The sequence below is a fragment of the Protopterus annectens genome, chromosome 2.part1 (genome assembly GCF_019279795.1).
Source record: "Protopterus annectens isolate FY-2018-M chromosome 2.part1, PAN1.0, whole genome shotgun sequence".
Classification (NCBI taxonomy): domain Eukaryota; kingdom Metazoa; phylum Chordata; order Ceratodontiformes; family Protopteridae; genus Protopterus; species Protopterus annectens.
Genome location: NC_056729.1, coordinates 1654423785 through 1654448668, shown reverse-complemented (window position 1 = coordinate 1654448668; position 24884 = coordinate 1654423785). Strand labels below are relative to the sequence as shown.

The following is a 24884-nucleotide window of genomic DNA, read 5'->3' as shown; positions in this document are numbered from 1 at the left end:
TAACCGTTATGCCAAACCCAGTCCCTTGTGCAAGCGCTCTGGGATCTTTTACATCCACCTGAGAAGGAGCCCCTTCCGTACAGCATGCATTGCACTGTCAGTACTGGAAAATGAATTTACTTTTATTGATTTTATTTTACATTTGTTTACTGGGAGAGTCACACTGGGCAAGAAGCCCATTTTCAGTGGAGGCCCGGGGAGATAAGCTCCATTAAGATACAAACAGTAGGCATAAAAAACAATACACATAAAAAGCTTGAGTAGATAACAGTAACATGGGTATAGATGTTATCCTTATTTTACATTACTAGCTCAATTGAAATAAAAAAATATGATTAAAAACAATATGCATAAAAATTGATGACAGAACAGTAAAATGGATATAGCTGTTATACAGTAATTTACATTACAATTAGGTGGGCATTACATACAGATATGTATACAGGAATAAGTATTTGGTACAGTGCCAATGTAGAGTTAGGCAGTTTCTGAATGTATACCATACAGCAACTTGTGAGATAATAATACAGTAGAAGAAATCAGTGATTACTACATTCTGGGGTGAGCTAGAAGCATATAAAATAATATATCCAGGCAGCTGCTATGGGAATAGAACTCCTGGTCTTCTCATCTTGCCAGTGTAAAGAACATTCGTGTCACCTGTTGACCTGATGACTTGCAACTGGAAATCTGACGTTAACATTACAGCAGTCGGTAAATACAAGTGAAAAATATGAACAGAATATTACAATAATTATCTATAATACAAGTAAAATTCAAGTGCAATATGAACAGGTAATTACTTAGGCATACATTTTATAGCATTATAATGATATAAACAGGATTAAAGACATTTAGCTATAACATAACTACTACTTAATTGCAGGTGCTGTTATATCCATAAGATGTGAGATGCTTAGATAAAACATATGTACTCCTACGACTATTCATTCATAAGCAGTCATAAACATGTCAACATATAAACTCCTACATCTAATCTTTGATGGTCACTAGCAGGAAATAAAAACATGCTCAAACAATAATTTAGGGCATAGCTACTGCTTACAATGTAGGCAGTATTGTATCCATTTGTTTTCATTTTTAGTTGATATTTTCAAAAGAAATGCATGAGTAACAGTATGAATGAAGTAAAACGTTAAGTGCCTGGAGAAAACTGAAGCAGCACAAAGCAAGCTGCAAGGGATGGGAAATGGACTGTATTGTAACTTTACAATTTGGTGGTGTCTATTCTCTGGCAAAGCCTTGGAATGGAATAAAAAAACAGATAATGAAGTGAAATGCATGGGGTAGTCATAAAGCAAGTGAAGACTGAGGTGGAAGGAATGAGAAATACTGGGTATTTGGGGTCCAGTTTCTCTCTTTAGTTACAACAATAAACAAAAGGAGCAATTGGTGTCCATTTGCTGTTATATGTGATCCTAGCTGTGGCTGATGATTTTGGTATTTTGGCACCTGTGGTCCCTTTTTTAACGGGTGCAGATTTGTGTTGCTTGTGTCAGTTTTCTGGCTCAAGTTATCTGATCTTTCTAGAAGCATCTTCCATGAAATAGGAAAAATAAGGGTCGTCAATGTTTCAAAGGGAAGACAGCTTACTTTTACATTGTCCTTTATGTACACTTCATCTACTTTCATATGTTTACGTCATATATTTATTTAATATATTTATTTAATATATTTATTTCATATATTTACTTCATGTAGTCATAAAGGGGGTCAATCAAGTTTACAGTGACAAAAAAAAAATTACAACTAATTCTATGACTAGGCAAGCATACCTCTCAACCTTTTAGAGCAAGAAATCTGAACAAAGCCTTAAATAATGGGGGACAAAGGGCCAAAATAGGGACACTTTTTAAATATTGCTCCTATAAAGTTAGAAAGTGATAGAATTAAGCAATAGCTGACGACGTGGTGGGTATATTGAAGATTTACCCACGGTTGGTGTGGTTTAATCACGAGGGCGAAGCCCTAGTGATTGAACAAAGGCAACCGTGGGTAAATCTTCAATATACCACAACCACTGAGTCGGTTATTGCTATTATACAATGATATTCTTCAAGAAAAAAATACTTACTTTTCTTAAATAATGTCTTTGTATAATGGCAGATTGGATTGCTGTTCTTCCGCCGGTTGTGGTATACGGCTTCTGCTTCTTGATGTACTGCGCATGCATATGGGACTTGTGTTCCCACACATACCCAGTACATCAGGGCTTTGAAATGGAAGCAACGGAGAAAAGAAAGTCTTCGCTGCTCCGTTTTCTCTCTCTTTTTTTTTTTTTTATTGTAAAAAAAAAAAAAAAAAAGATTTTGGGGCAGTTTATACCAACGGAAAAAAGTCTGGGCGACCGGACCTTTTTCTGTTGGTATATTGTGGGTTTTACGACGGGCACGCTGGTTGGGCTGGCCAATCAGCATGCACGTTTTACAATATTAATAGGGAGGAATTGTATAATAGCAGATTTTGCATTTACATGAATTTTCTGAAGGGTATGAAGTCTGAAACTTAAATGTCTGGCATTATTTTCTAACTTCAGTCTTTAATGAATTGCCATTGACTTGCCAGAAAACCACACATTTATGAAAAATGGACCAAAATATAAGGCACAAATCTGGACATTCTGCAAAAATCTGCACAGTTAAGAGGTATAGTAGGCAGCCAAAGCAGTCAGGTGGACTTTAGGCTTACTGCATCTCTGAGACACATTTTGTAAGCAGGTTACAGTCTGAACCAAAAGATATATCTATGGCTGACCAAGATAAAATTGCACAAGCATTAATAGCCTGAAGCATATGATGACAAGAAACACGCCAGCCACTGTCACTGCTGGTGCAATTTCTTAGTGTACACTCACAGTGATGCCCTTCTTTTAGGACATTCCTTCCTTATTTTATTTAGTGCAATCATTGCATTAGCATGGATAGGGATGGGAGGTTGGCATAATGGCTAAGATGTTTACCTTTCAGATATAAGGTGCAGGGTTTCATTCTTACATGAGTTAATTGGCTAGGCTTAAAATGGCCCCCAAGGGCAGTTAGCATAGTAATAATCTATAAACCTATAGGTTTGTGGGTGTGGAGAGATAGCCCTTCTCATCAGGGGATGCAGGGGCAAGTGCCCCTATTTCATGCATTATTTTTTTCATCATTTCTCATGCTCAGAGGTTTTGATATGTTTCATAGTAAAATCATATGAGGACTAATGAAAAAATGCTGTAACCCAAAGTTGTTGAAAGATGTGTATTTTTATGTATCGATTCCTAGATATCAAGTTAATATGTATAGTAAGATAATTATTGCCACAGAAAGACACATTTTAACTAATTTTTGCAGTAGCCATTAAATAGAAGTGAAATACGACTATAATGTTACAGTAATAATTTATAAAATAGGCATCTACACATTTACAAGTACAATTTATTTTGTCAAAGTAATACAAAGAAGCTAAAAGGTGTTAAGATATAACATATTTATTTGCTTAGTAGGTAAGGTCACTTGGAAGAACTGACCTACTTTCTCGTTAAGTGGCTTTTTTTTAGGATCATAGGATCATAAGAAGTTACTAGGCTAATGGCTCTATGGCCTTTACAAGCCTAGCAAAGTTTTGCCCTCATTTCCATGATCAACACCTATTGCCCTGTCCAAGAGAGGCACAGGTGGAACCCCCAGGGTGAATTTACGGTTACCCATCCGGTTGTCCAGATTGTGCTTGAAGAGGGCCAAAGAGGTGCTCGGCTTTACATGGATTGAGAGTCTGTTCCACAGGTTTGGTAACCTCTGGAAGACATATCTGTCCCTCCAGAAGGTTCTATTAATTTCACATACCATGTTAAGGTCTTTAGAGTGAGTTATCCATGAACCGTTGGACTTACAGATATGCAGCATTTCCAATAAAGCAGAGTCAGAGATTGCTTTGTACACAAGGCAGAGACCACCTCTGAGAAGTGTGTATGAAACAGAGTAAAGTGACAGTGATTTCAGCTAATCCACAAAGGACAGATGCTGACGACCTTGAATTCTCCTTGAGAGGAACCTTTGTGTATCTACAGTTGCTGCAGGTGCTTGGAAATGTACATACCAAAAGGGGCGAAGTACTCGGTTATTGGCCTGATGAGGGAAGAGTACAGGGAGGTTAGAACTTATTTTTTTTCTGGAGCGAATGCCCTTACTTAATGAGATGAGCAGCATAGAATGCCCTTCTTACCACTGTGGAGACATGGTGATCAAAGGTAAGATGTTGTCAACCTGTGTGTGTCCAGGTCTCTCACCACTGAGCGCATGCTTAGGGTGTTTCTATTGATATGGCAGTTAGCTGAAACATCACTCTTACTGAAAAGGATGCTAACACTTTTTTTTTGCATTGTGTGCAAGGCCATGACTTTGACACCAATCATTTGTTTGCATAAGACCCTCTTGTAGGATCTTGATATTTGTTGGAGATTCTATGACCACTCCCAGTTTGCAGTTATCAGCAAACTTTGTCAGCCACTGACCTTTAGTTTTTGCTTGTTTGTCAAAGAAACAGTTTCCAAACAGTAAGAGGTCCCAGGACTGAGCCCTGTGGAACACCACCACTGGTTATGGGTCTGCTGTTGGAGGTGGATTCCCCGATTTTGACTGTATGGGTTCTATCGGTGAGACAGTTACTGACCCACCTAACGTTATAAGTGTTGATACCTAGATGGGTGAGTTTGTAAATAATGCCTGAGTGGGAAACAGTGTCAAAAGCCTTGGCCAAGTCCAGGTAGCTCTCATCTAGGGCTCTGATGACTGTCTCAAAGAAGTCCACAAGGTTTAACAGGCATGATCTCCCTTTGACAAGTAGGGCCAAGTGTTTGGAGATTGCCTATATCTTTGTTGACAAGGTCCATGATGATTCAGTCCATGGCCTTACAGATAAGGCTAATTAGACTAATAGGTCTATAGTTTCTGGGGTCAGTGGAAGCACCACCTTTTCACAAAGGGATAACAGTGGCTGTTTTTCATTCAGTTGGGACGAAGCCGGTGCTTAGACTATGATTGAAAAGAGTACCTAATGTTGTTGTTGGTTCTTGTGGAGCTCATATATGACACAGCGTGGAATGTTATCAGGTCTCATAGATGCTGTGTTTTTGGCCTTATAGTGCATGTATGACCTGCTCTCTGGAGATACAAAGTGGAGGACAGGAGGAACTAATGTCATGGGGTATATGTGGTGGGGACAGGGGAGTGAAGTTTTCACAGAACATGTCGGCTAAAAGGTTTGCTGTGTCCACAGGCTCAGTGTATGTGGTATCATTAACTACCAGTTAAGCACAAATCTGGGTCTTACCTTTTAGGCTAGTGATGTAACTAAAGAGCACCTTACGGTTGTCCTTAGTTGAGGACTTTAATTTGGATTCATTGTTTGCTTTGGAGGACTTCACAAGATGTCTTATTTGCTTGTTTAAGCTGAGGAGGGACTGTTTCTAGTTTAGTGCTTGCATCCTCTTACATTTGGGCAGCAATTTCTTCCTCTTATTGTAAAGCCTGTTAATGGCAGTTTTCTACTAGGCAGATTTGCCCTTCCTTGAAGAGCTTGTTTTGGTCCTGTCAGGTTCAGCCATGTCAATGCAGTTGTACAGGTGTTTGTAAAAGGCATTGGTGCAGGATTTGGCATAGTTACCAGTTACATTTGAGGAGGAAGCAGGACTGTTCGCCCCGATGCATTTCTATTCAATTTCATGTATACATTTATATGTATTGTCTATAGGATTTTTTAGTGGACAGTTTGACCCCAGACTATTTGACCCCAAATATATTCTAATAAGTTATTTATTATTATGTTATTATTTAATACATTATGTAATAATAACACTGTTAATTTTTCATTGTAAATATATTTTATTAATATTTTTATTTTTAAAATTTTTTACAGTTACTTTACAAAAAATAAAATTAGTTTAGTTACATAAAAAAACAAATGCAAAGAGATGAAGGAACATGCAGTATCATTGATTTTTTTTGCATGCATGTGTTTTTATATTTTTATTTTAGGTTTTATTTCTAGGGATACTTTATTTTTTAATATCTTAATTGTTATTTAATAATTTTATTTATTTGTATATAATGTTAGTTTTACCGTTGTACGGTTACTCCGGACTAGTTAATACTGCAACGTGCACTGGTTGTAACATAGGGGTATTGTATTATGTGTTAACAAAGCCATATTCTGAGATTTGTGGTGATGAGGGTGCCTGATTAAAGCTGTCAGATATAATATTGTGCCTTTCAGCAAAGTGAAGTAACATGAGTTTAAAGATCTCCACACTCACACACAGCCTAGCAACGTTCTTAATCTGGAGAGATAACGAGACACGTGTCAGAATACGAGCGTGGGCAGCAAGATGTCAGAATACGAGCGTGGGCAGCAAGATATCAGAATATGAGCGTGGGCAGCAAGATGTCAGAATACGAGCGTGGGCAGCAAGATGTCAGAATATGAGCGTGGGCAGCAAGATGTCAGAATACGAGTGTGGGCAGCAAGATGTCAGAATACGAGCGTGGGCAGCAAGATGTCAGAATATGAGCGTGGGCAGCAAGATGTCAGAATATGAGCATGGGCAGCAAGATGTCAGAATACGAGCGTGGGCAGCAAGATGTCAGAATACTAGCGTGGGCAGCACGATGTCAGAATACGAGCGTGGGCAGCAAGATGTCAGAATATGAGCGTGGGCAGCAAGATGTCAGAATACGAGCGTGGGCAGCAAGATGTCAGAATACGAGCGTGGGCAGCAAGATGGTGCGAATTTTCAACCTTAGACATACTGAAAGGGGAAATGTGAAAGTGTCAGAAAAAAAAACATTTTGTTTCTTTGTTTGTACTCCTTGAAACCTTTTAGTTTGCCATCCCATCTCTCCTACCCTTCCTGTGGCAATGTTGCAAACTTCCGGAATGTATCGCTACTGCTTTGTTCCTTCACCTCTTTGCATTTATTGTTTTTTATGTAACTAAACTAACTCATTTTATTTTTTGTAAAGTAACTGTACTCGAACCACATAAATAGAAAAGAAAGACTGTCTAAACTAATTTTAAGACTGTTTAAACAGTCTTTCTTTTCTATCTGTTCCCATGTCCTTCGGCTTTATTTACATTACTTTTTTTATGTGGGTCCAACCGTCCGGGGTTGAATTGGTCAGTGGCGAATCAGCGGGGTCCAAACATCCTGTATCCTTTGAGGTGGGAGTTGCAGTGAAGCTATTTATACCATCCCTTAGAAGGATATAATGTACTTTGGAGAAGTTTTTTTAGTTTAGTTGCTGCTAGTGAGGTAAGGTGTGATAGTTACTCCGAATGAGACTGATTTGTGGTCAGGTCTGACAAGGGAAGACCTCACACTGGGGGTGCTGCAGTGGTCCCCCATATTGGTAAGTACCAGATCCGGGATGTTAGTGCCCCTAGTTGGGGTGTCCACCAGCTGGTCCAGGGTGTTGGAGGTAATGAACTCGAGGAACCTTTGAGCAAGTGAGTTTGAGCATGAGTAATTTACCCAATCAATGGATGAGTAATTAAAATCACCCAGAACCATGGTGTTTGAATGTATCTTGTTGGATTCCAGTAGATCCAAGTAGGCAGAGGGTCTTGTAGCTGGCAATGACTTGAGTGGGTGTCCTACCAACAGTTAGTTGCACCTGAAGTGTCTCCAGGGAATTACACTGTTTAACCAATCTGGAGGTGTATTTATCTTTAATGAATATTGATACACAGCCTCCTTTAGTTTTCATGCCTGAACTTGTGGTAGGAGGTATAACTCAGTATGGCTGGGGTGCTCTCCACAGCCATGAACCAGGTCTCTGTGACTCCACAGATGTAAGCTTCTTCCAAGATGAGGACTGCTTCCAGTGAGTCAGTTTCATGCTAAGACTTGTAGAGTCACACAGTTTGCCACTGAATATTGAGGGAATCAGAAATACTAGGAAGCTCAAAAGTAGCTTGTAGCTTTAGCTCTCTAAGCCAAATTGCCAACATCTATTCTTTCTGAGGTGTATGTATTCTTAAACACGTCAGTGTATGTATTAACTTTCTAGGAGTTAGTAGAAAGAAGTAGAAAAACTCGTTGAGAGGGTTCTACAGTTAATGTTGCAAATGAGAATTGTGAAATGTGAGCAAACATTGAGCAAAATAGCCATTCTGCACACTTGGGTATTTTATAAACATAATGACAGGAATAGAAGTTACAGAGCTGAGACTATCAGATCTATGTGCTACAGGGCTAAAGCAAAAATTGAACAGGAGCCCACAGCCCCAGCTTTTTGGCCCCTCCTAAACGCTACATAGTGGTTTTGTTGTGACACTTATTGATACCCTCACTGTCAGCTACCTCATTTGCAAGTGTTGCGTATTTGTGTATGCCACAAAAAAGGATGGTTCATTGTAACAAATCTGCAAATACACAGTGCTCATTGCATGTACAACCTGTTCTGAAAGTAGTGTCATAAAATTTGTATTTCAAATCTGAAAATCTGTAAGAAGTGTATATTGTATGTACATCATAAGTAGATTCATTGTAGTCTTTCTAGCAATTACATGTTTGTTACTGCCTGTACTAAATCTGTTTCCATTAATGTGTGTGCCTGTTGTGTGGATCATGCATGAAAAAGCTTGCGGATCAGTTTAGTAATCCAGTTATCAAATGGAAAATGTATGATTAAGTAATGTGGCAGATATTTGTACAGAATTATTTCATAACAGTAGAAGGCTTATGTGCAGCTGGGAACTGTTGTTATAACCTTTCAGTAGTTGATTTATGTATTCATGCATGTAATAATATGGAGGTACTGTCGCCCTGTACAAGTGATTCCCTGTAACATTACAAAACAAATGGGAAATGAAGTGGCAGAAAGCTCTATACACATATATATATATATATATATATATATATATATATATATATATAGTTTGGAAGCTCGAGATACTGAAATGTTGAATTTCAGTATCTTGAGACCAGAAGAGCAAAAATGCAAATGCATGAAACTGCATATTGTTGAATGTTAGTTTGCCGAATCAGTAGTAGGTGTGGTGTGTGCTGTTTTTCCAGGTATGCTGTCCCTTTAAGGTTAAGTGGAGTATAGGTAGGAAAGATGGCGGCCAACATGTGGTTATGTTTGGAGGGTCATTTAAGTTTGCAGTTTTTAGGGTTTTATGTAGGAATTTGGTTTGATTTAATGTTTTGGGAAGTTTTAGAACTTGGTAAGGGTAGGTAGGTGTGAGTGTATGTGTATGTGTAAGTGTTGAAAGTGGTGTGTGTTTTCTATGTGTAGTGTGTGTGTGTGTTTTTCATGAGATAGGTATAATAATGTGGAATGGAAGAGTAGGGCGTGTTACATTAGGTTTGTCTTTTTTTTTTCATGTTAGTGCGACCTTGGAGTTGGTATATATAAGTAGCGGGGGGTGGAGAGCGCACGGGGCTTGCCCCCCTCCTTATGCATATGGTAGTAGTATCGGTGTTGTTTTTTGTTGTTTTTGTGTTTTTATGTTGGGGAGGGTTGAGTATTCTTTTTGGATTGCTATTTTCAATATTATGGGTCCAGTCTTTTGGGGTTTTGTTTTTTTGCAGTTTCGATCTTCTGGTCTGGAGATACTGAAATTTGACATTTCAGTATCTCAAGCTTCTAAAGTGAATCCATGTAATATATATAAATATATATATATATATATATATATATATATATATATATATATATATGTATATATATATATATATATATATATATATATGTATATATATATATATATATGTATATAATATAATATGTGTGTGTATACGTATGATGAAGAGTAACTTCATTGATTGTAGCCAAAACATTTGCAGTCAAAGGAACATAACTAGTGTAATAAACAGGATAGATACACCAAGTTGACTGTTCATTTACAAGTGAGGCATTCTTTCCTAGTCGTTATTTTAATTTGTGGTAAACACAGACTACTGTAAAATTTTAGAACCCATATTTGTTTCTTCCACCAGAGGAACCTTTCAGCTGGCTTCCTTCAGAGTTTTGAATCTGGGTGTATGCTTTTTGCTTGCTGGTTTTTACCCCTCCTTCACCATTGTTCTAGTCCCATAGAAGGGTAGCATCTAACCAATGATTTGCTTTGCTCTCTGAACAGACATCGATCTTCCAAGCCCGTGTTTGAATGTGACCTGTGAGTTTGGTGCCATGTGTGTAGTGAAGAATAACCAGCCAATCTGTGAGTGCCAGCACACCTGTTTGAGCAGGTATGACCCAGTCTGTGGCAGTGATAACCATACCTATGGAAACCAGTGTGAGCTTGAAGCGATGGCATGTGTGCTAAGGAAGGAACTCAAAATAAAGCACAAGGGAACTTGCGGTAAGTTGAAAATAGTTTTAAAATTATCCAATATGGCTTTGCAGAATAAAGAATTTTCCCTGTGGTTATAACAGATAAAAACAACAGTCATTGCATTTTTAAGAGATTTACTGAAAGAAGAATTCATATACAGCGTTTTTATTGATAATAGCAGTGGATGCCTTCTGTTTTCCTTCAAAGATATTATGATTTTTGTCTGGCTTTGTAGTATATGTCTATATTTTGCACTATATTTTACAGCCAAGATGCTTCCAACACTCACAGGTTATTTCTTCTGAATGCAGAACTTAACTCTTCTGCGTAATATTTAGATATTGAGAGTATGAGTTCTATTAAAATGAGCTAGCTTATTATTGTATCTTTTATAAGTTATTGGGCACAAAACAATTAATTTCTCAACATGATAATAAAGAGTTTACACATATATATTATTTTTCTTCAGAACCAAAAAAAGTGTTGGCATCAGTCCATGGAAGAATTTCTCTTGTGGTCCATCCAGCCTTATCACACTCAGATATAATATTTATGGCTATACAGGGGGCATTCCATGTTGTAGAAAAATACTTGCAAAACTAGTTCACATAACATTTTTGGATTTGAACTCCTGCATTCACACAGAATAACATTAGAACTATTGCATTTTAATTAAATGACCTAAAGTGTTCAAATGTTTTATAGTATGAGCTAGGCATTAAAGGTCACCATTCAGTGAACACGGATATACGAAATGAACAGTGCCGTTGTTTTGGAATGTAATAAAAAAGATACAATATCAAGTTATATTCATTACATTTTGGTGTTCCCATCATAGTGTCAAGCCCCAGTCATTTCAGAAGGGTGCGTCCCCATATACTAAACACGTAAACAGTGATCTGTGGTAGCGTACAACCATTAATCAACAGTGGCATTCAAGTCATGAACTATGGAGGATTTATTTCAGAATCTGAACACATTCAAATAGGTCAAAGGTGACACGGAGGTGATATTTATAATTTTAAAAGTCTGGAAATGCAATAAATCAGTTTATGAATGAATTTCATTTTAGATGCATACAAAATGCCTAGAGGAACCACTGTCCTGAATGCTTTGTTTTATTCTTTTTTAATACATAAAGAAAAGCAACACATCACCACAGGCATTGTTAGGCATTTGCTGGAAGGAGTTTAGGGTTGAAATGAGAAATCCATATTTATACAGGATATATTTTCAGATTAAAGGGTGAATTAGCAATTACATATTTATTTGGAATAAGTGTGAATTCTATGGCCAGTTAAAATAACAAATAAAAGCGACTTATTTATAAATACTTTTACCACACTGCCTCATCTTGTTCCATTCTCATTCAGTATGTCAGTTGATGATGACACTCTGGTATGTCGATGATGCCACTCTGATCCACCCTGCCTCCTCTTTTTCAGAACTGCTAACTATTACTCAGGAGTCCTTCTCCTCCATTAAGAGTCATCTTTCTCATGCTCGACTGCTACTAGATCCAAACAAAACAAAGCTTATGCTCTTCACTCCCAAGTCCATTTTCACTGTCCACACCACTGGTGGTACTGGAAATCATCTCCAAAACCAACCCCCTAAGTAGAAATGATGAACTAAAAATGAACATGCACATTCAAAATATCATTTAAAAATGCGTCAAAAATTAAACCTGCTGTATAGAGCCTGTAACTTTCTGTTTGCCAAGACTCACATAAATGTTGCTTCTTCCTGTCTACCCTTATCTATGCTTCTTCTACATTTACAAACCTTAACATCACACTTAACAAAAGAGCAGAATAAAACTGCAACAAAATTGCAAAATTTGCTATAAAGATACTCAAATTGCATCCGTCATTGTTTTGCATTAAAAACAAACTGCTTGAAATCCATAACATACTTTGTTTCTCACAGTTAAAACTTGACTATAATTTACGTCATTCATCTGACAAATGCCCATCCCTCAAACACTGCAGATGTACATCCCTTTTAGACCGCTCTGCTGTTCTAACAGTAATGTACTTTAAGTAAAAAATGGCTTAGAATATATATATATATATATATATATATATATATATGTGTGTGTGTGTGTGTGTGTGTGTATTCCACATCCAAAATGTGCAACTCTCTACCTTCAACAATTAGAAACATTTTTTTCCTTCAGCACTTTCAACAGCCATCTGAAAGATCACCTGCATGACTAGGATTTCTTCTTTCTCCTGCTCACCTGGCTAAGTTCTAGGTCTGTCAAACTCTGTCTCTCTCTTTCTTCAGTGTATCTTTCACTCTGTTACACCCTTTATTTTATCCATATTCCCTGTCTCCTCTGCATACAAAACTACACTACTGCCTTTCTTCCATATGCTGTTCACCTTTATCTTGCTGTAAACTGATTCGTCTACCCCTTTCCACTTTCCTTCACCCTCTAACTTTAGATGTTAAGTTGTCCATCTCGCCTTCATTCTTGCTGGATGGGTTCGGAGCCGACCTCGGCTCCGACTCGGCCACTCAAAAAGCTCGAGAGTTGGTTCCACCGGCTCGAGGCTCCCCTTATATCCCACAATGCTAGGCGGTATTGCCTCAGATCTCGTTTGCCGCTACAGCGATCGAGGTGTATGGTTTCTACCGGCTTCAGGTCAGTTATTATAGATTTATCTATAGTGAATTTAAACCCCCTTATTTTACTCTTTTATAGTTATTTCCCTTAACTTAGTGGATTTTGACCCTTTTTCTTCCTGTTTATCTTCCTTTTTCCACAAGAACTTATAAGTTCTTCCCTCAGGCCTTCGGGCCCTTCCATTCCCTCAGTGGAGTGTATGTGTTTGTCAGGGATCTAAAAGTTCTAATTTCCCTTTTTTTTAGTTAATCTTGTGTAAAAGTGTAATCAGTGTGCTTGAGTGTGTGAGTGGTTACATTTTATTGAAAAATGTCTAAGGAGTCAAAGGTCTCAGGCTTCAAGAAGTGTGACTCGTGCTGTCAGAAAATGTCTCTGACAGACGGTCACACTTCTTGTGTATACTGCCTGGGACCTTTACACCTGCAGGACTCTTGTGCTGTATGCCATGGCTTCAGCCCTAGAGTCCTGCAGGAAAGAAAAAACAAACTTATTTTAAGAGGTTTGCTTAAGCCTGAGGGTTCCCTTACTGCTACTTCGGGCAAACCCTCTAAGGCTTCTAGGTCCTCGACTCCAGCTTCTGAGTCGAGGCCTAAGGCTTCGAAACCTACTGCTACATCGGCTCCGGCTGGAGCTGATGAGTCTCAGACTACAGCTTCTGTGGTTCCCTCGGCTCCGGCTGGAGCCGAGGTATTGGAAATTCCTGGGTCGGCTCCGATCAGACCATCGGAGCCGACATCTAGAAAGAGGTCTAGGTCACCGTCCCTTGGCTCCGTTCATTCGGCTCCAGCGTCCCCTTTGCTGTCTGAACGGAGCCATAGATCTCACTCCTCTAGATCATCGAGGCTTTCGGATCATGACCTTCAGAGGGTAGTGAGTCGACTTCTTAAGTCCGAGGCACTGGCCCAAATGCTTCAGAGCCCGACTCATCAGTCGATGCTTGACCCTATCCCTCAAAATATTCCTCCTCCGACTCCTATGAGCTCAGAGCCGGGGCGTTTCGGAACCGAGACTGTAGTAGCGTCGGAACCGATACAATTGTCTTCGGTTCCGTCGTCGGCTCCGATTTCTTCCTTTGAAGAATCTCGGCACCGGACTTCCCTCATCGGCTCCGAGGGGGTGAGTGGCATCGGACCCTTGTCTGACCCCACTCTCCCTCTCGGTGCTTCGGCGCTGGTGAGTTCGGCTCCGACATCGGCCTCGGAGCCATCACTGTCGGTGCCGAGGGAGGTTCTCAGCTTTTCGGAGCGGGGACCTCTGGCTCTGCCTGACAGGGGTGCATTCGAGGTCATGCGGAGTGTGTTGGAACCTGGTTCAACTCCACAGTCGGCTCCGTCCGCCCCTCCCTCTTCGGTGCCTCAGGTTATGTCTACTCACTCCCTCATCCCGGACCGCAGAGAGCCAGCTCCTCAAGAATCCCCTGTGGGGATCTCATCCTCTTCCGAGGCCTCTCCTGAATTGGCAGGAGAGCCCCCTAGGAAGAGAAAGTGTAAGAGGAAACACATAGACTCACCTGAGTCTGTCACCTCTGACACAGATTTAGAGGATTCCGAGGGTTCCCCCCGTTCCCCTTCTGAAGATGTCTCCTTTGCAGACATTCTAGAGATCCTGAAACAGAGGAGAAATTGGCCAGCCCTTAACCCTTCGGAGGATGAATCTGTGTATCTTGAGGCGTTTGGCTCTCGCCCTTCCACCTCCTGGGTGTCCCCCCCCTTTGACCCCCTCATGCAGGTGGTAGCAAAAAAGGCTTGGACGGCTCCTGACTCAGTGGACCCCACCCCCAGGAGACCTTCAAAGTTTATAACAGCACCAACAGATAAGCAATTTCTGACCAAGGGAGTTTCTGTGGATGCTATGGTGGTAGCTGCTGCCACTAAGAAGGAACTAGCTGATCCTTCGGTACCTGTCAATCCTCCTAACAAGGAATCTAGGTCTATGGACAGGTACGGGAAGCGGATGTTTTCGTCAGCGACCTTTGCTATGCGTTCGCTGAACTACCTATGCCATTTAACTCGTCTTCAAAGAGATTTGATCAAGGAAGCGAGTGAGATGTTGAAGGACCCTACAGCTGTGGGTTTTCAGGACAAGATGAACGCTCAGCTGGCTACCCTAAATTCTATAGCTAACTCCTCCATGCTCCTCATTTCATATGCGGCTCATGGAGCAAGCAGAGCCGCAGGGACAGGTGTCGCCTTACGCAGGCATGCCTGGATGCGGCTATGCAATTTTGCAGACCCCTTTAAAACGTCTTTCACTAATTCCCCGTTTGATGGATCATCTCTCTTTGGTCCTCAAGTGAAAGAAACCTTGACGAGGTGCGAGACGGATGGCAAAACTCTTTCTGCCGTCGGAGTCCGTTTTTCTACTCCTTCTAGGCCTTACCCCAAAGGCCAGAAAAGTGGGAAAATGTGGTTCCGCAAACAATCTCAAGGGACTTTGCCTGATGCACAGAGTCGGTTTCCCTCCAGAGGCAGAGGGGGGAACAATAATGGTAGACATCGCCCTAGAGGCAGGGGGGGTCCGCAGAACCAGGGCAATCGAGAAACCTTTTCCGATAAGCCCTTCCAGCATCCCTGAGGTGTTGCCCGACTGTCCACCTTCGGAGGCAGTCGGGGGAAGATTGTCACTGTACCCAGAAGCCTGGCGATCCCTAACTCAAGACAAGTGGGTACAGTCCATCATTTCCGAAGGCTATTCCATTCCGTTCTTTCGTATTCCAAATCAATCAAAAAAATCCCTTCCAGATGTTCCACCCGCTCAAAGGGATCAAGCAGCATTGGAAATATCAAAGTTGCTTGCAAAAAGAGCCATTCAACCAGTGCCAGCAGACCAGCAAGGATCCGGAATCTACTCCAAATTCTTTTTGGTTCCAAAGAAAACAGGGGACTGGAGACCCATTTTGGATCTCAGTATCTTGAACAAGTCAGTCAAGAAAACAAGATTTCGGATGGTCACGCTACAATCCATCCTACCCCTATTGGGAAAGGAAAACTGGATGTGCTCTATAGACCTCCAGGATGTGTACTATCATATAAAAATGAACAGACGCTCCAGGAGATTCCTCCGCTTCCAGCTGGGAACCAGTCACTTTCAATTCAGAGCCCTGCCCTTTGGTCTCACCACTGCCCCCCGGGTGTTTACCAAATGCATGGCAGTGGTAGCTTCTCACCTGAGACGTCAAGGATTCCAGGTGTTTCCATATTCGGACGACTGGCTCCTCACAGCTCCTACCAAGCATCTTCTTCTAATGGCCAGAGACTACACTTTTCGCATTTGTCAAAAGTTAGGCATCTCAATAAATTGCGAAAAGTCTGTTTTGTCGCCTTGTTGTGCTATTACCTTCATAGGCGCAAATCTAGACACAGTCAACATGTCTGCGAGACTAACAGACCAAAGAATAGCAGACATACGCAAATTGGTCTCCCTTCTCTTCCACAGCAACAGGGTCAAAGCCAGATTAGTTCTGAAAGTACTGGGGATTATGGCGGCTGCTATCCCTCTACTTCCATTAGCCAGATTCCACATGAGAATCCTTCAATGGATGCTATTCACACAATGGTCGTACCAGCAACTTCCGATGTCCCACACCATTATGATTACGCAAGCATGCAAGAATCATCTTCTTTGGTGGATTTCTTCCCCCCAGCTCTTCCTGGGAAGACCCTTTGTTCCTTCCCCTCCGGTTGCTACTCTGACAACGGACGCCTCCCTGATCGGGTGGGGGGGGCATTATCAGGGCAGAACAGTCCAGGGCATATGGCAACCAGACGAACGCCACTTGCATATAAATGTTCTAGAGATGAGAGCAGTGCTTTTAGCGTTGCAAGCCCTTCAAGACTCTCTTCCCTTGGGAACGATAGCAATCCAAACGGACAACATGTCTGTAGTGTGGTATATCAACAAACAGGGCGGAACCAGGTCCTATCCCCTATGTCGAGAAGCACTCAGACTGTGGCAATGGGCGATTTCTTCTCAGCGGTTTCTGATAGCAATGCACATCCCAGGGAAGTCCAATCTAATCGCGGACAAGTTGAGCAGAGCTATCCTCATGCCTCACGAGTGGTCTCTGAAAGATTCTATTGTGGAGAAAATATTTCTCAAGTGGGGTCAGCCTTGCTGCGACCTTTTTGCTACTCCCCAAAACAGCAAGTGCAGAGATTATTTCACCCTATTTCCGTTACCAGGCCAGCCCAGCAGAGACGCTCTAGTCCAAGTTTGGCCCCGGGGACTTCTGTATGCATTTCCTCCCTTCCCACTAATCTCTCAAGTGATACAGAAAGCTATCGCTCAGAAGGCCTCATTGATCCTCATTGCTCCTTACTGGCCTCGACAGGTTTGGTTCCCCTTTCTACATCAATTTCTGTTGGAGCAACCTTGGCATCTGGACCTAGTTCCAGATCTTTTGATCCATCAATCGGGCCAGTTACATCGCTCCCTCCCCTCTCTGAACCTCACTGCTTGGTTCCTCCAATTCCAACCTTAGCCAGGCTTCCTCAAATATCTCACTCTGTTCGAGATATTTTGATAGCTTCCCATAAATCTTCCACTCGGAAGATTTATCTTAGTAAGTGGAAACGTTTCGCCTATTGGGCTCAAGGAAAGGACATAGATCCTTTCACTGCTTCCATCCAAATAGTCCTTGACTTTCTTGCTGAACTCTTTCATGCAGGTTCATCTCCTTCTACTCTGAAAGTTCAATTGGCAGCTATATCTAACTTTCATGTAGGCATTTCAGATTCTGCCATCATGTCTCACAAGCTTTGCAAAGCTTTTTTGAAAGGAGTTTTTCTTCTTAGACCTCCTATAAGAAATCCTCCTCCTCCCTCTTGGGACCTTAATTTAGTTCTCACATCTTTAATTCTTCCCCCCTTTGAACCTGCAGCCTCCTGTTCAATGAAATTGCTATCATGGAAGACTCTCTTTCTGGTAGCCATTACTTCAGCTAGAAGGGTCTCAGAGCTTCATGCACTCAGCAGTCGACCTCCGTATCTTTTGTTTCATAAGGATAGGGTATCCTTACGGACCAATCCATCCTTTTTACCTAAAGTAGCCTCTGCGGCAAATCTGAATCAAAACATTGACCTTCCTGTGTTTTTTCCTATTTTTTCTAACAGGTCTGAACAAAAATTGCATTAGCTAGATGTCCATCGTCAATTAAGGTATTATTTGGATAGGACCAAACAGATCAGAAAAACTGACCAGTTGTTTGTTTCTTATGCAGAAGGCAGAAAGGGCCTTTCAGTTTCAAAGGTATCACTTTCCAGATGGCTAACATCCTTGATTTCCTTTGTGTATGAAATTAGACACCAAAATTTGCCTAACAAACCAAAGGCCCATTCAACTAGAGCTTTGGCTACTTCTATAGCCTTCCAAGACAGGCTGCCTATTGACACCATTTGTGCAGCAGCTACATGGGCTACTCCTCACACTTTCATTTCTCATTATAAGTTGGATTTAGCTTCTAGACATAGAGCTAATTTTGGTTCCGCTGTTCTCAAGAGTCTGTTCCGTTAGGCCACCCGGGACAAGGTGCTAGGGACGCGGTCCCATCCAGCAAGAATGAAGGCGAGATGGACAACTTAACATAGAGAAGTTATGTTCTTACCATAACGTTCCATGTTAGCTGTCTTCTTCTCGCCTTCTTTCTTGCGTCCCACCCTCCTTCCCCCTAGCCTGGACAGACCTAGAGGAGTTTGATTGTGACCTCTCTTTCTACCACCTCTATTGTATATAGGTATATGCTATACTGTGCATATATTTCTTCATCAGTTTTCAGGTCACCTTCTTCCCTTCCTGTTATAGAGGTGGGTTTTTCCTGTTTCCAGTGGTTCTAGAGTTATTATTGGCTGGGCCTAGCTTACAAACGAGATCTGAGGCAATACCGCCTAGCATTGTGGGATATAAGGGGAGCCTCGAGCCGGTGGAACCAACTCTCGAGCTTTTTGAGTGGCCGAGTCGGAGCCGAGGTCGGCTCCGAACCCATCCAGCAAGAAAGAAGGCGAGAAGAAGACAACTAACATGGAACGTTATGGTAAGAACATAACTTCTCTTTTACCGATCTTCTGTTTTTGTCATGCTCATACTTTTATCCTGGTCTTCATCTTTCCCTCCAATTTTTCTCAATCTGTTTTATTATTCTTATCTTAAGCTATACCTCCTACTTGCCTTTTGATCTGGTATTTTTGTTTGTATGTCTGCATCTTTGGAGACTGTAAAATGGTGGCAGGGGAAAGTGTAGTTAGGCAGCATAGGATGGTGGTTTGTAGGATGACATTGGTGATCAAGAAGAGGAGGATGAGTGTGAGGGCAGCACCAAGGATCAAATGGTGGAAATTGAAAAGGGTAATTGTGAGGTGATGTTCAGGGGAGAGTTAAGACAGGCACTGGGTGGCAGTGAAGAGTTACCGAATAGCTGGGTAACTACAGCAGAGCTAGTAAGAGAGATGGCTTGAAAGGTGCTTGGTATCACATCTGGACAGAGGAAGGATGGCAAGGAGACATGGTGGTGGAATGAAGAAGTACAGGAGAGTATACAGAGAAAGAGGTTGGCGAAGAAGAAGTGGGATTGTCAAAGAGATGAAGAAAGTAGACAAGAGTATAAGGAGATGAGGTGCGTGGCAAAGAGAGAGGTGGCGAAGGCTAAGGATAAGGTGTATGAAGAGTTGTATGAAAGGCTGGACACTAAGGAGGGAGAAAAGGACCTGTACCAATTGGCTAGACAGAGGGACCGAGCTAGGAAAGATGTGCAGCAGGTAAAGGTGATAAAGGATAATGAGGGAAACATACTCACAAGCGAGGAGAGTGTGTTGAGCAGACGGAAAGAGTACTTTGAGGGGCTGATGAATGAAGAGAATGAGAGGGAGAGAAGGTTGGATGATGTGTAGATAGTGAATCATGAAGTGCAGTGGATTAGCAAGGAGGAAGTAAGGATAGCTATGAAGCGGATGAAGAACGGAAAGGCTGTTGGTCCAGATGACATACCTGTGGAAGCATGGAGGTGTTTAGGTGAAATGGCAGTGGAGTTTTTAACTAGATTGTTTAATGAAATCTTGGAAAATGGGAGGATGCCTGAGGAATGGAGAAAAAGTGTTTTGGTACCGATTTTTAAGAATAAGGGTGATGTGCAGAGCTGTAGTAACTACAGAGGGATTAAATTGATCAGTCACAGCATGAAGTTATGGGAAAGAGTAGTGGAAGCTAGGTTAAGAAGGGAGGTGATGATTAGTGATCAGCAGTATGGTTTCATGCCAGGAAAGAGCACTACAGATGCGATGTTTGCTCTGAGAGTGTTAATGGAGAAGTACAGAGAAGGTCAGAAGGAGCTGCATTGTGTCTTTGTGGATTTAGAGAAAGCATATGACAGGGTGTCTAGAGAGGAGTTGTGGTATTGTATGAGGAAGTCAGGAGTGTCAGAGAAGTATGTATCCTGGACAGTTGAGAGGTATGAGTGAAGGTTGATTGATACAGCCTTCTTGAAGTTCTGGTAACACCTTATTAAAAACAGTGAAATATTTCACAAGTGTGTGGGGTCAACACTGGGCAGTACTTAAGTTGGTTGAAACAAAAAAAAAAAAGAAATAAGCTAAGCTATTGGTTTAGTAAGAGCTACCCGTTATCCAGAAAGTAAGTAACTTATAAGAACGTGTGGATGAAGCCGTCGTTATCTACCATCAAAATCTATTTTCATTGCTTATACGAGTCATTTTTGCTCATTATTTTTTTATTTTTACTGATTTTTGTATTTCTGCTTATCTCCCACTCGTACAAATATTCCTATGCCAAGTTTAACAAAAGAAGCAAATGCATTTTCATCTGTAAAGCACTGCATCAGTGAGAAAGGTTGGTAAACCAGGAAAATCATACAGCCGCACTAATGGTTGAGCTCTGAGTCTGGAGTTAAAGCCAGCTTATGTACAAAATCTGCGTCTCTTGTTTGGATATCAGTACATCCTTGCAGGAACTTCTGGTTAGTTTCCACTACATTTTGAAAGACTCAGAATACATTTTTCTGGGGACCCAACACCTACCATGCCTAAGGTTTGTCTCTTGCAGCCTTTTTAATTATGCAATGAATTCTACAGTAGTAGTGCATCAGGAAAATGGAGGGGGAGGGGTTTGCACACTGCATCCAGTTGGTATTGTGAATGTATCTACATTGATCACAGCATAAGTGTTTCATTTCCATGAGGTGGAACATGTATGTCAGATTATATGACAATAGGATCAATAATTGCAAAGTGGGGTAGCAGTGAAAATGAAGCCGGGGGAAAAGGCTCTATCACTGACTGAAGTGGGAAATTCTGTTTCTTGCACTTACAGGTGAGAGGGATAGTCTGAGTGGTGCATGAAATTTTGGGGGGGGGGGGGCATCTGACTTTGTCCTGGAGAGTACCTTTTGAAAAGCAGGTGTAGAAACATTGAGTTTGTGTATTACTAGCAAAAACGTTGGGAAATAATCACAGTAATTACCCATGGAAAGAATGTAACTTTGTATGCCAGGATGACATGATCAGATCTGCTGGTCATGTTCTGATGGGGACCTTAGACGATGTGGTCTGTACATCCATAATTTATGTTTCATGAAGCTTGGGTGTTAAATCAAGTTGAATAAGTGGTAGTAAATTACTCTAATTTAAATTAATACATGACACCTCAGAGACAGATGAGCAAAACAAGCCTTTGCATCCCATGTCCTTTTTACTAGTATGTGCTTATCCTAACCCTATCCCTTATCTCAACCCTAAACTTTACCTTAGACAAACCATTCCTGTACATTACCACTATTCAAGCAAATTACATCTTACGTTAGTGGTAGGGTTAATGGACCTCAAGAGGAAACTGCTTGTTTTCTTTTTGCAATGTGTTGTTTTGATATTTTAGGTTATCAGTGTTTTCATAGCTCATTGTACTGGGTTTGATTGTTTATGATTCAGTATTTTGATCAATTAACATAGACCCTTTTAAAGATATAAGTTCATGTACCTAATAGTTTAAGTCACTCTGGGTAATATACATGTTACAGCAGTCTGATTTTTTAGTTGATGTAGATTTTAAGGTCTTTTATTGTCCTGTGATTCTGCTTAAAGCAAATCCAGCTTAAAGTTTTTCATGATGATGATTTTCTGCACATATTATGCATGCTGCTCAGTTTTGTGTTTGTGTAGTCCTACATATTAGCCTAAATAATTTTAAGAGATCTGTTACTTATTCCTAATTTTATTTGTTTTTCATTTGACAGATGTTTATGGATCTTTCTTATTTTTTAATCAGAATCTAGATTTTGAGAGTAAATAACTCTGTAAGTCATTGTTTTGCTTTTAAAATGTGTTGAAGACTTTTAATTTTCATTGGTGTTCTGTTCTTTTCCATTTATGGCTTCAGATGGAATTTGAGTGTGTGATTGGTATTTAGCTAAGGACTGATGCTTCTGTTCCTACTGTGTTGCATTCAGACAGCATGAAGTATCATGCAAGCGAGAGCTTAAAGCCAGCACTAGGCTTTAATAAATGTTATTAGAGATGCTAATAAAGCAGTTATCTCTTGTGCTCAGGTGGTCAGCAGACCCCGATAGGAGAGCTTTACGTCTGATTGCCAGCCGACCTTGACACTGAGCCTGGAACAGGCTGCGGAGTTAATAGGGCTTTGAAGAATTCTACTAGATCAGACAGCCAATTCATAACAGTCTCCTGCAGGTGTGAGCAGTGATACATGGATAGAAAAGTGGGTCATGAGAACGTACTGTTGATTTTATTATAAGATGTGGCATCAGAAAGTTCACTTCAACAGAAAGCATTCCCTGTTCCTATACACTTAAATACAGAACTGGACAGTGATCAGCAATTTCTCCACTCTTGACCTTCTGCCTGTTAGACTGTACCTTTCTCCTTTCTCTGCATTACATTTATTTTAATTGTATGTATTTATTTTATGTCTATTTTTTTATTTACTTTTTGTTGAGCAGGCTAGTCTCAATAGCCATGGCCTGTTTTAGGGAGACCAGAGGTGGTATTCAAATTGCTGAGAGGAAGTTTGGCCAGGACACTGAGAAAATTCCCCAGTTCTTCTTTTTTCAGTAAATGGCTTGGGATCTTTTACATCCATCTGCTCTACTGTACCCTAAGCATGGGTGACTTACTGATTAAGTGACTTGCTCGGTATTGCACAATAAGGAAAAAATAAAAGTGAGGGAATAAAACCCAAGTCTATAGGTTCATAGATTAGTACTAGGCTAACTACTGTTGTGGGCTATTTTAAGCCTAGCCAGTTACCCCATGTAAGAATCAAACCCTGCACTTTGTGCCTGTAAGGTAAACACCTTAACCGTACACCACCCTCCCACCTCTAGGCAGTCTTCTCAGCAGTTCAGTCTGTACTAAATTGCCAGGTACATATTTGCATAAGCACATAGCCCTAAACAGTAATGGTCAGAAAAAAATAATTTCCCTTAAGTCACTCATCATTTCCAATAAACATGCTAACTTGCCTTTTATTAGCATACCCCATCTTCCACAGTCTGCATTTCACTCCCCATTTTCATCAAGCTACATCTTAGGAAAAACTTGGTTCTGAAATGCTCATGCTTGTCTTCTAGACTAAGTTGTGTCTAAGCATAAAGAATGATAGCTGACACTAAAGCAGAAACAGACATGTTTCTTAGCTCAGATTCAAACTGCTTTCTGTGCTTAATTCAGAACTGTACCTGGCAGATAGGTTCAGTGCTAACTTTACCCCCCCCCCCCATCCCCTAAAGGGTCCATATCAATACAGAAAGAAAGCAGAGTCCCTGTAATCACAACTACGCAGATAAAAGCTGCACTCTCTAAAGCCAAAAACACAGCATCCATGGGACTGGACAACATCCCAGGCTGCATTTTACACGAACTTCACAACAAACTGGCTTCCCACTTAAGCACCATGTTCAATAATAGCATTGCATCAGGCTTTGTGCCCACAGAATGGTGTACAGATACAGTTATCCCACTCCACAAAGGGGGAGCCAACACTGATCCCAGGAACTATCGCCCTATTAGCCTGACGAGCCTGGTCTGCAAGGCCATGGAACATATCATCATGGAACTCATAAACAAAGAAATTGGTAACCTCCAAACTCTGCATCCCACACAGTTTGGGTTTGTGAAAGGCAGATCATGCCTCCTGAACCTGATCGACTTCTTTGAGGCAGTCACCAAAGCCGTAGATGAGGGTAAGGTGGTTCACACAGCCTATCTTGACCTCGCCAAGGCTTTCAACACCATCCCCCATTCTGGAATTATAGCTAAATTCACTAAACTAAGTATAAATCCCTACGTCACAAGATGGGTTGCCAACTGGTTCACTGACAGAGTCCACATTGTAAAAGTTGCAGACTCTAAATCTGACCTCAAACCATTGACAAGTGGAGTACCACAGGGTTCAGTCCTGGGATCTCTCCTGTTTGGTATCTACTTCTCTGAAGTACAGGCTAACACAGAAGGCCTCTGGCTAATGAAGTTTGCAGATGACTGCAAACTAGGAGCCATAGTCAAGTCCCCAAATGATGTGGACATCCTACAGAAGGGCCTCGCTGAGACAGATGCCTGGTGTCAGAGCCATGGCCTCAAGCTCAATGATAAAAAGTGCAGAGTCTCCCCCTTTGATAAAAACTCTGTACCCATGAACTACCACATAGGCAGCAATCTACTTAACACCGAATGTGTGATAAGAGACCTTGCGACCCAGGTAGACAGTAGTCTCTCCTTTGATAGTCACATCACCACAGTAGTTAGGAAGTCCTTCTACGTGGCACACCTCATCATAAAAGGGTTCTCATCTAGGAAAAAAGAGGTTATTGTTCCCCTCTACTCGACACTCATTAGACCCATTATAGAGTACAACACCCCTTTTGGAATGTACCTCACAAGACATCTGCAGCAGC

At 41.1% G+C, this 24884-nt stretch overlaps 1 protein-coding gene across 9 annotated transcripts in view; it reads left to right on the top strand.

Moving 5' to 3' along the window:
- Window positions 1-24884, top strand: part of AGRN (agrin) — a 3161231-nt gene that overhangs the window by 2342344 nt on the left and 794003 nt on the right. For all 9 annotated transcript variants that reach the window (XM_044063089.1, XM_044063082.1, XM_044063083.1 and 6 more), the window contains one exon: window positions 10147-10368. In XM_044063089.1, the coding sequence (XP_043919024.1) occupies window positions 10147-10368 (222 nt within the window). The remainder of the gene's footprint in view (window positions 1-10146; window positions 10369-24884) is intronic.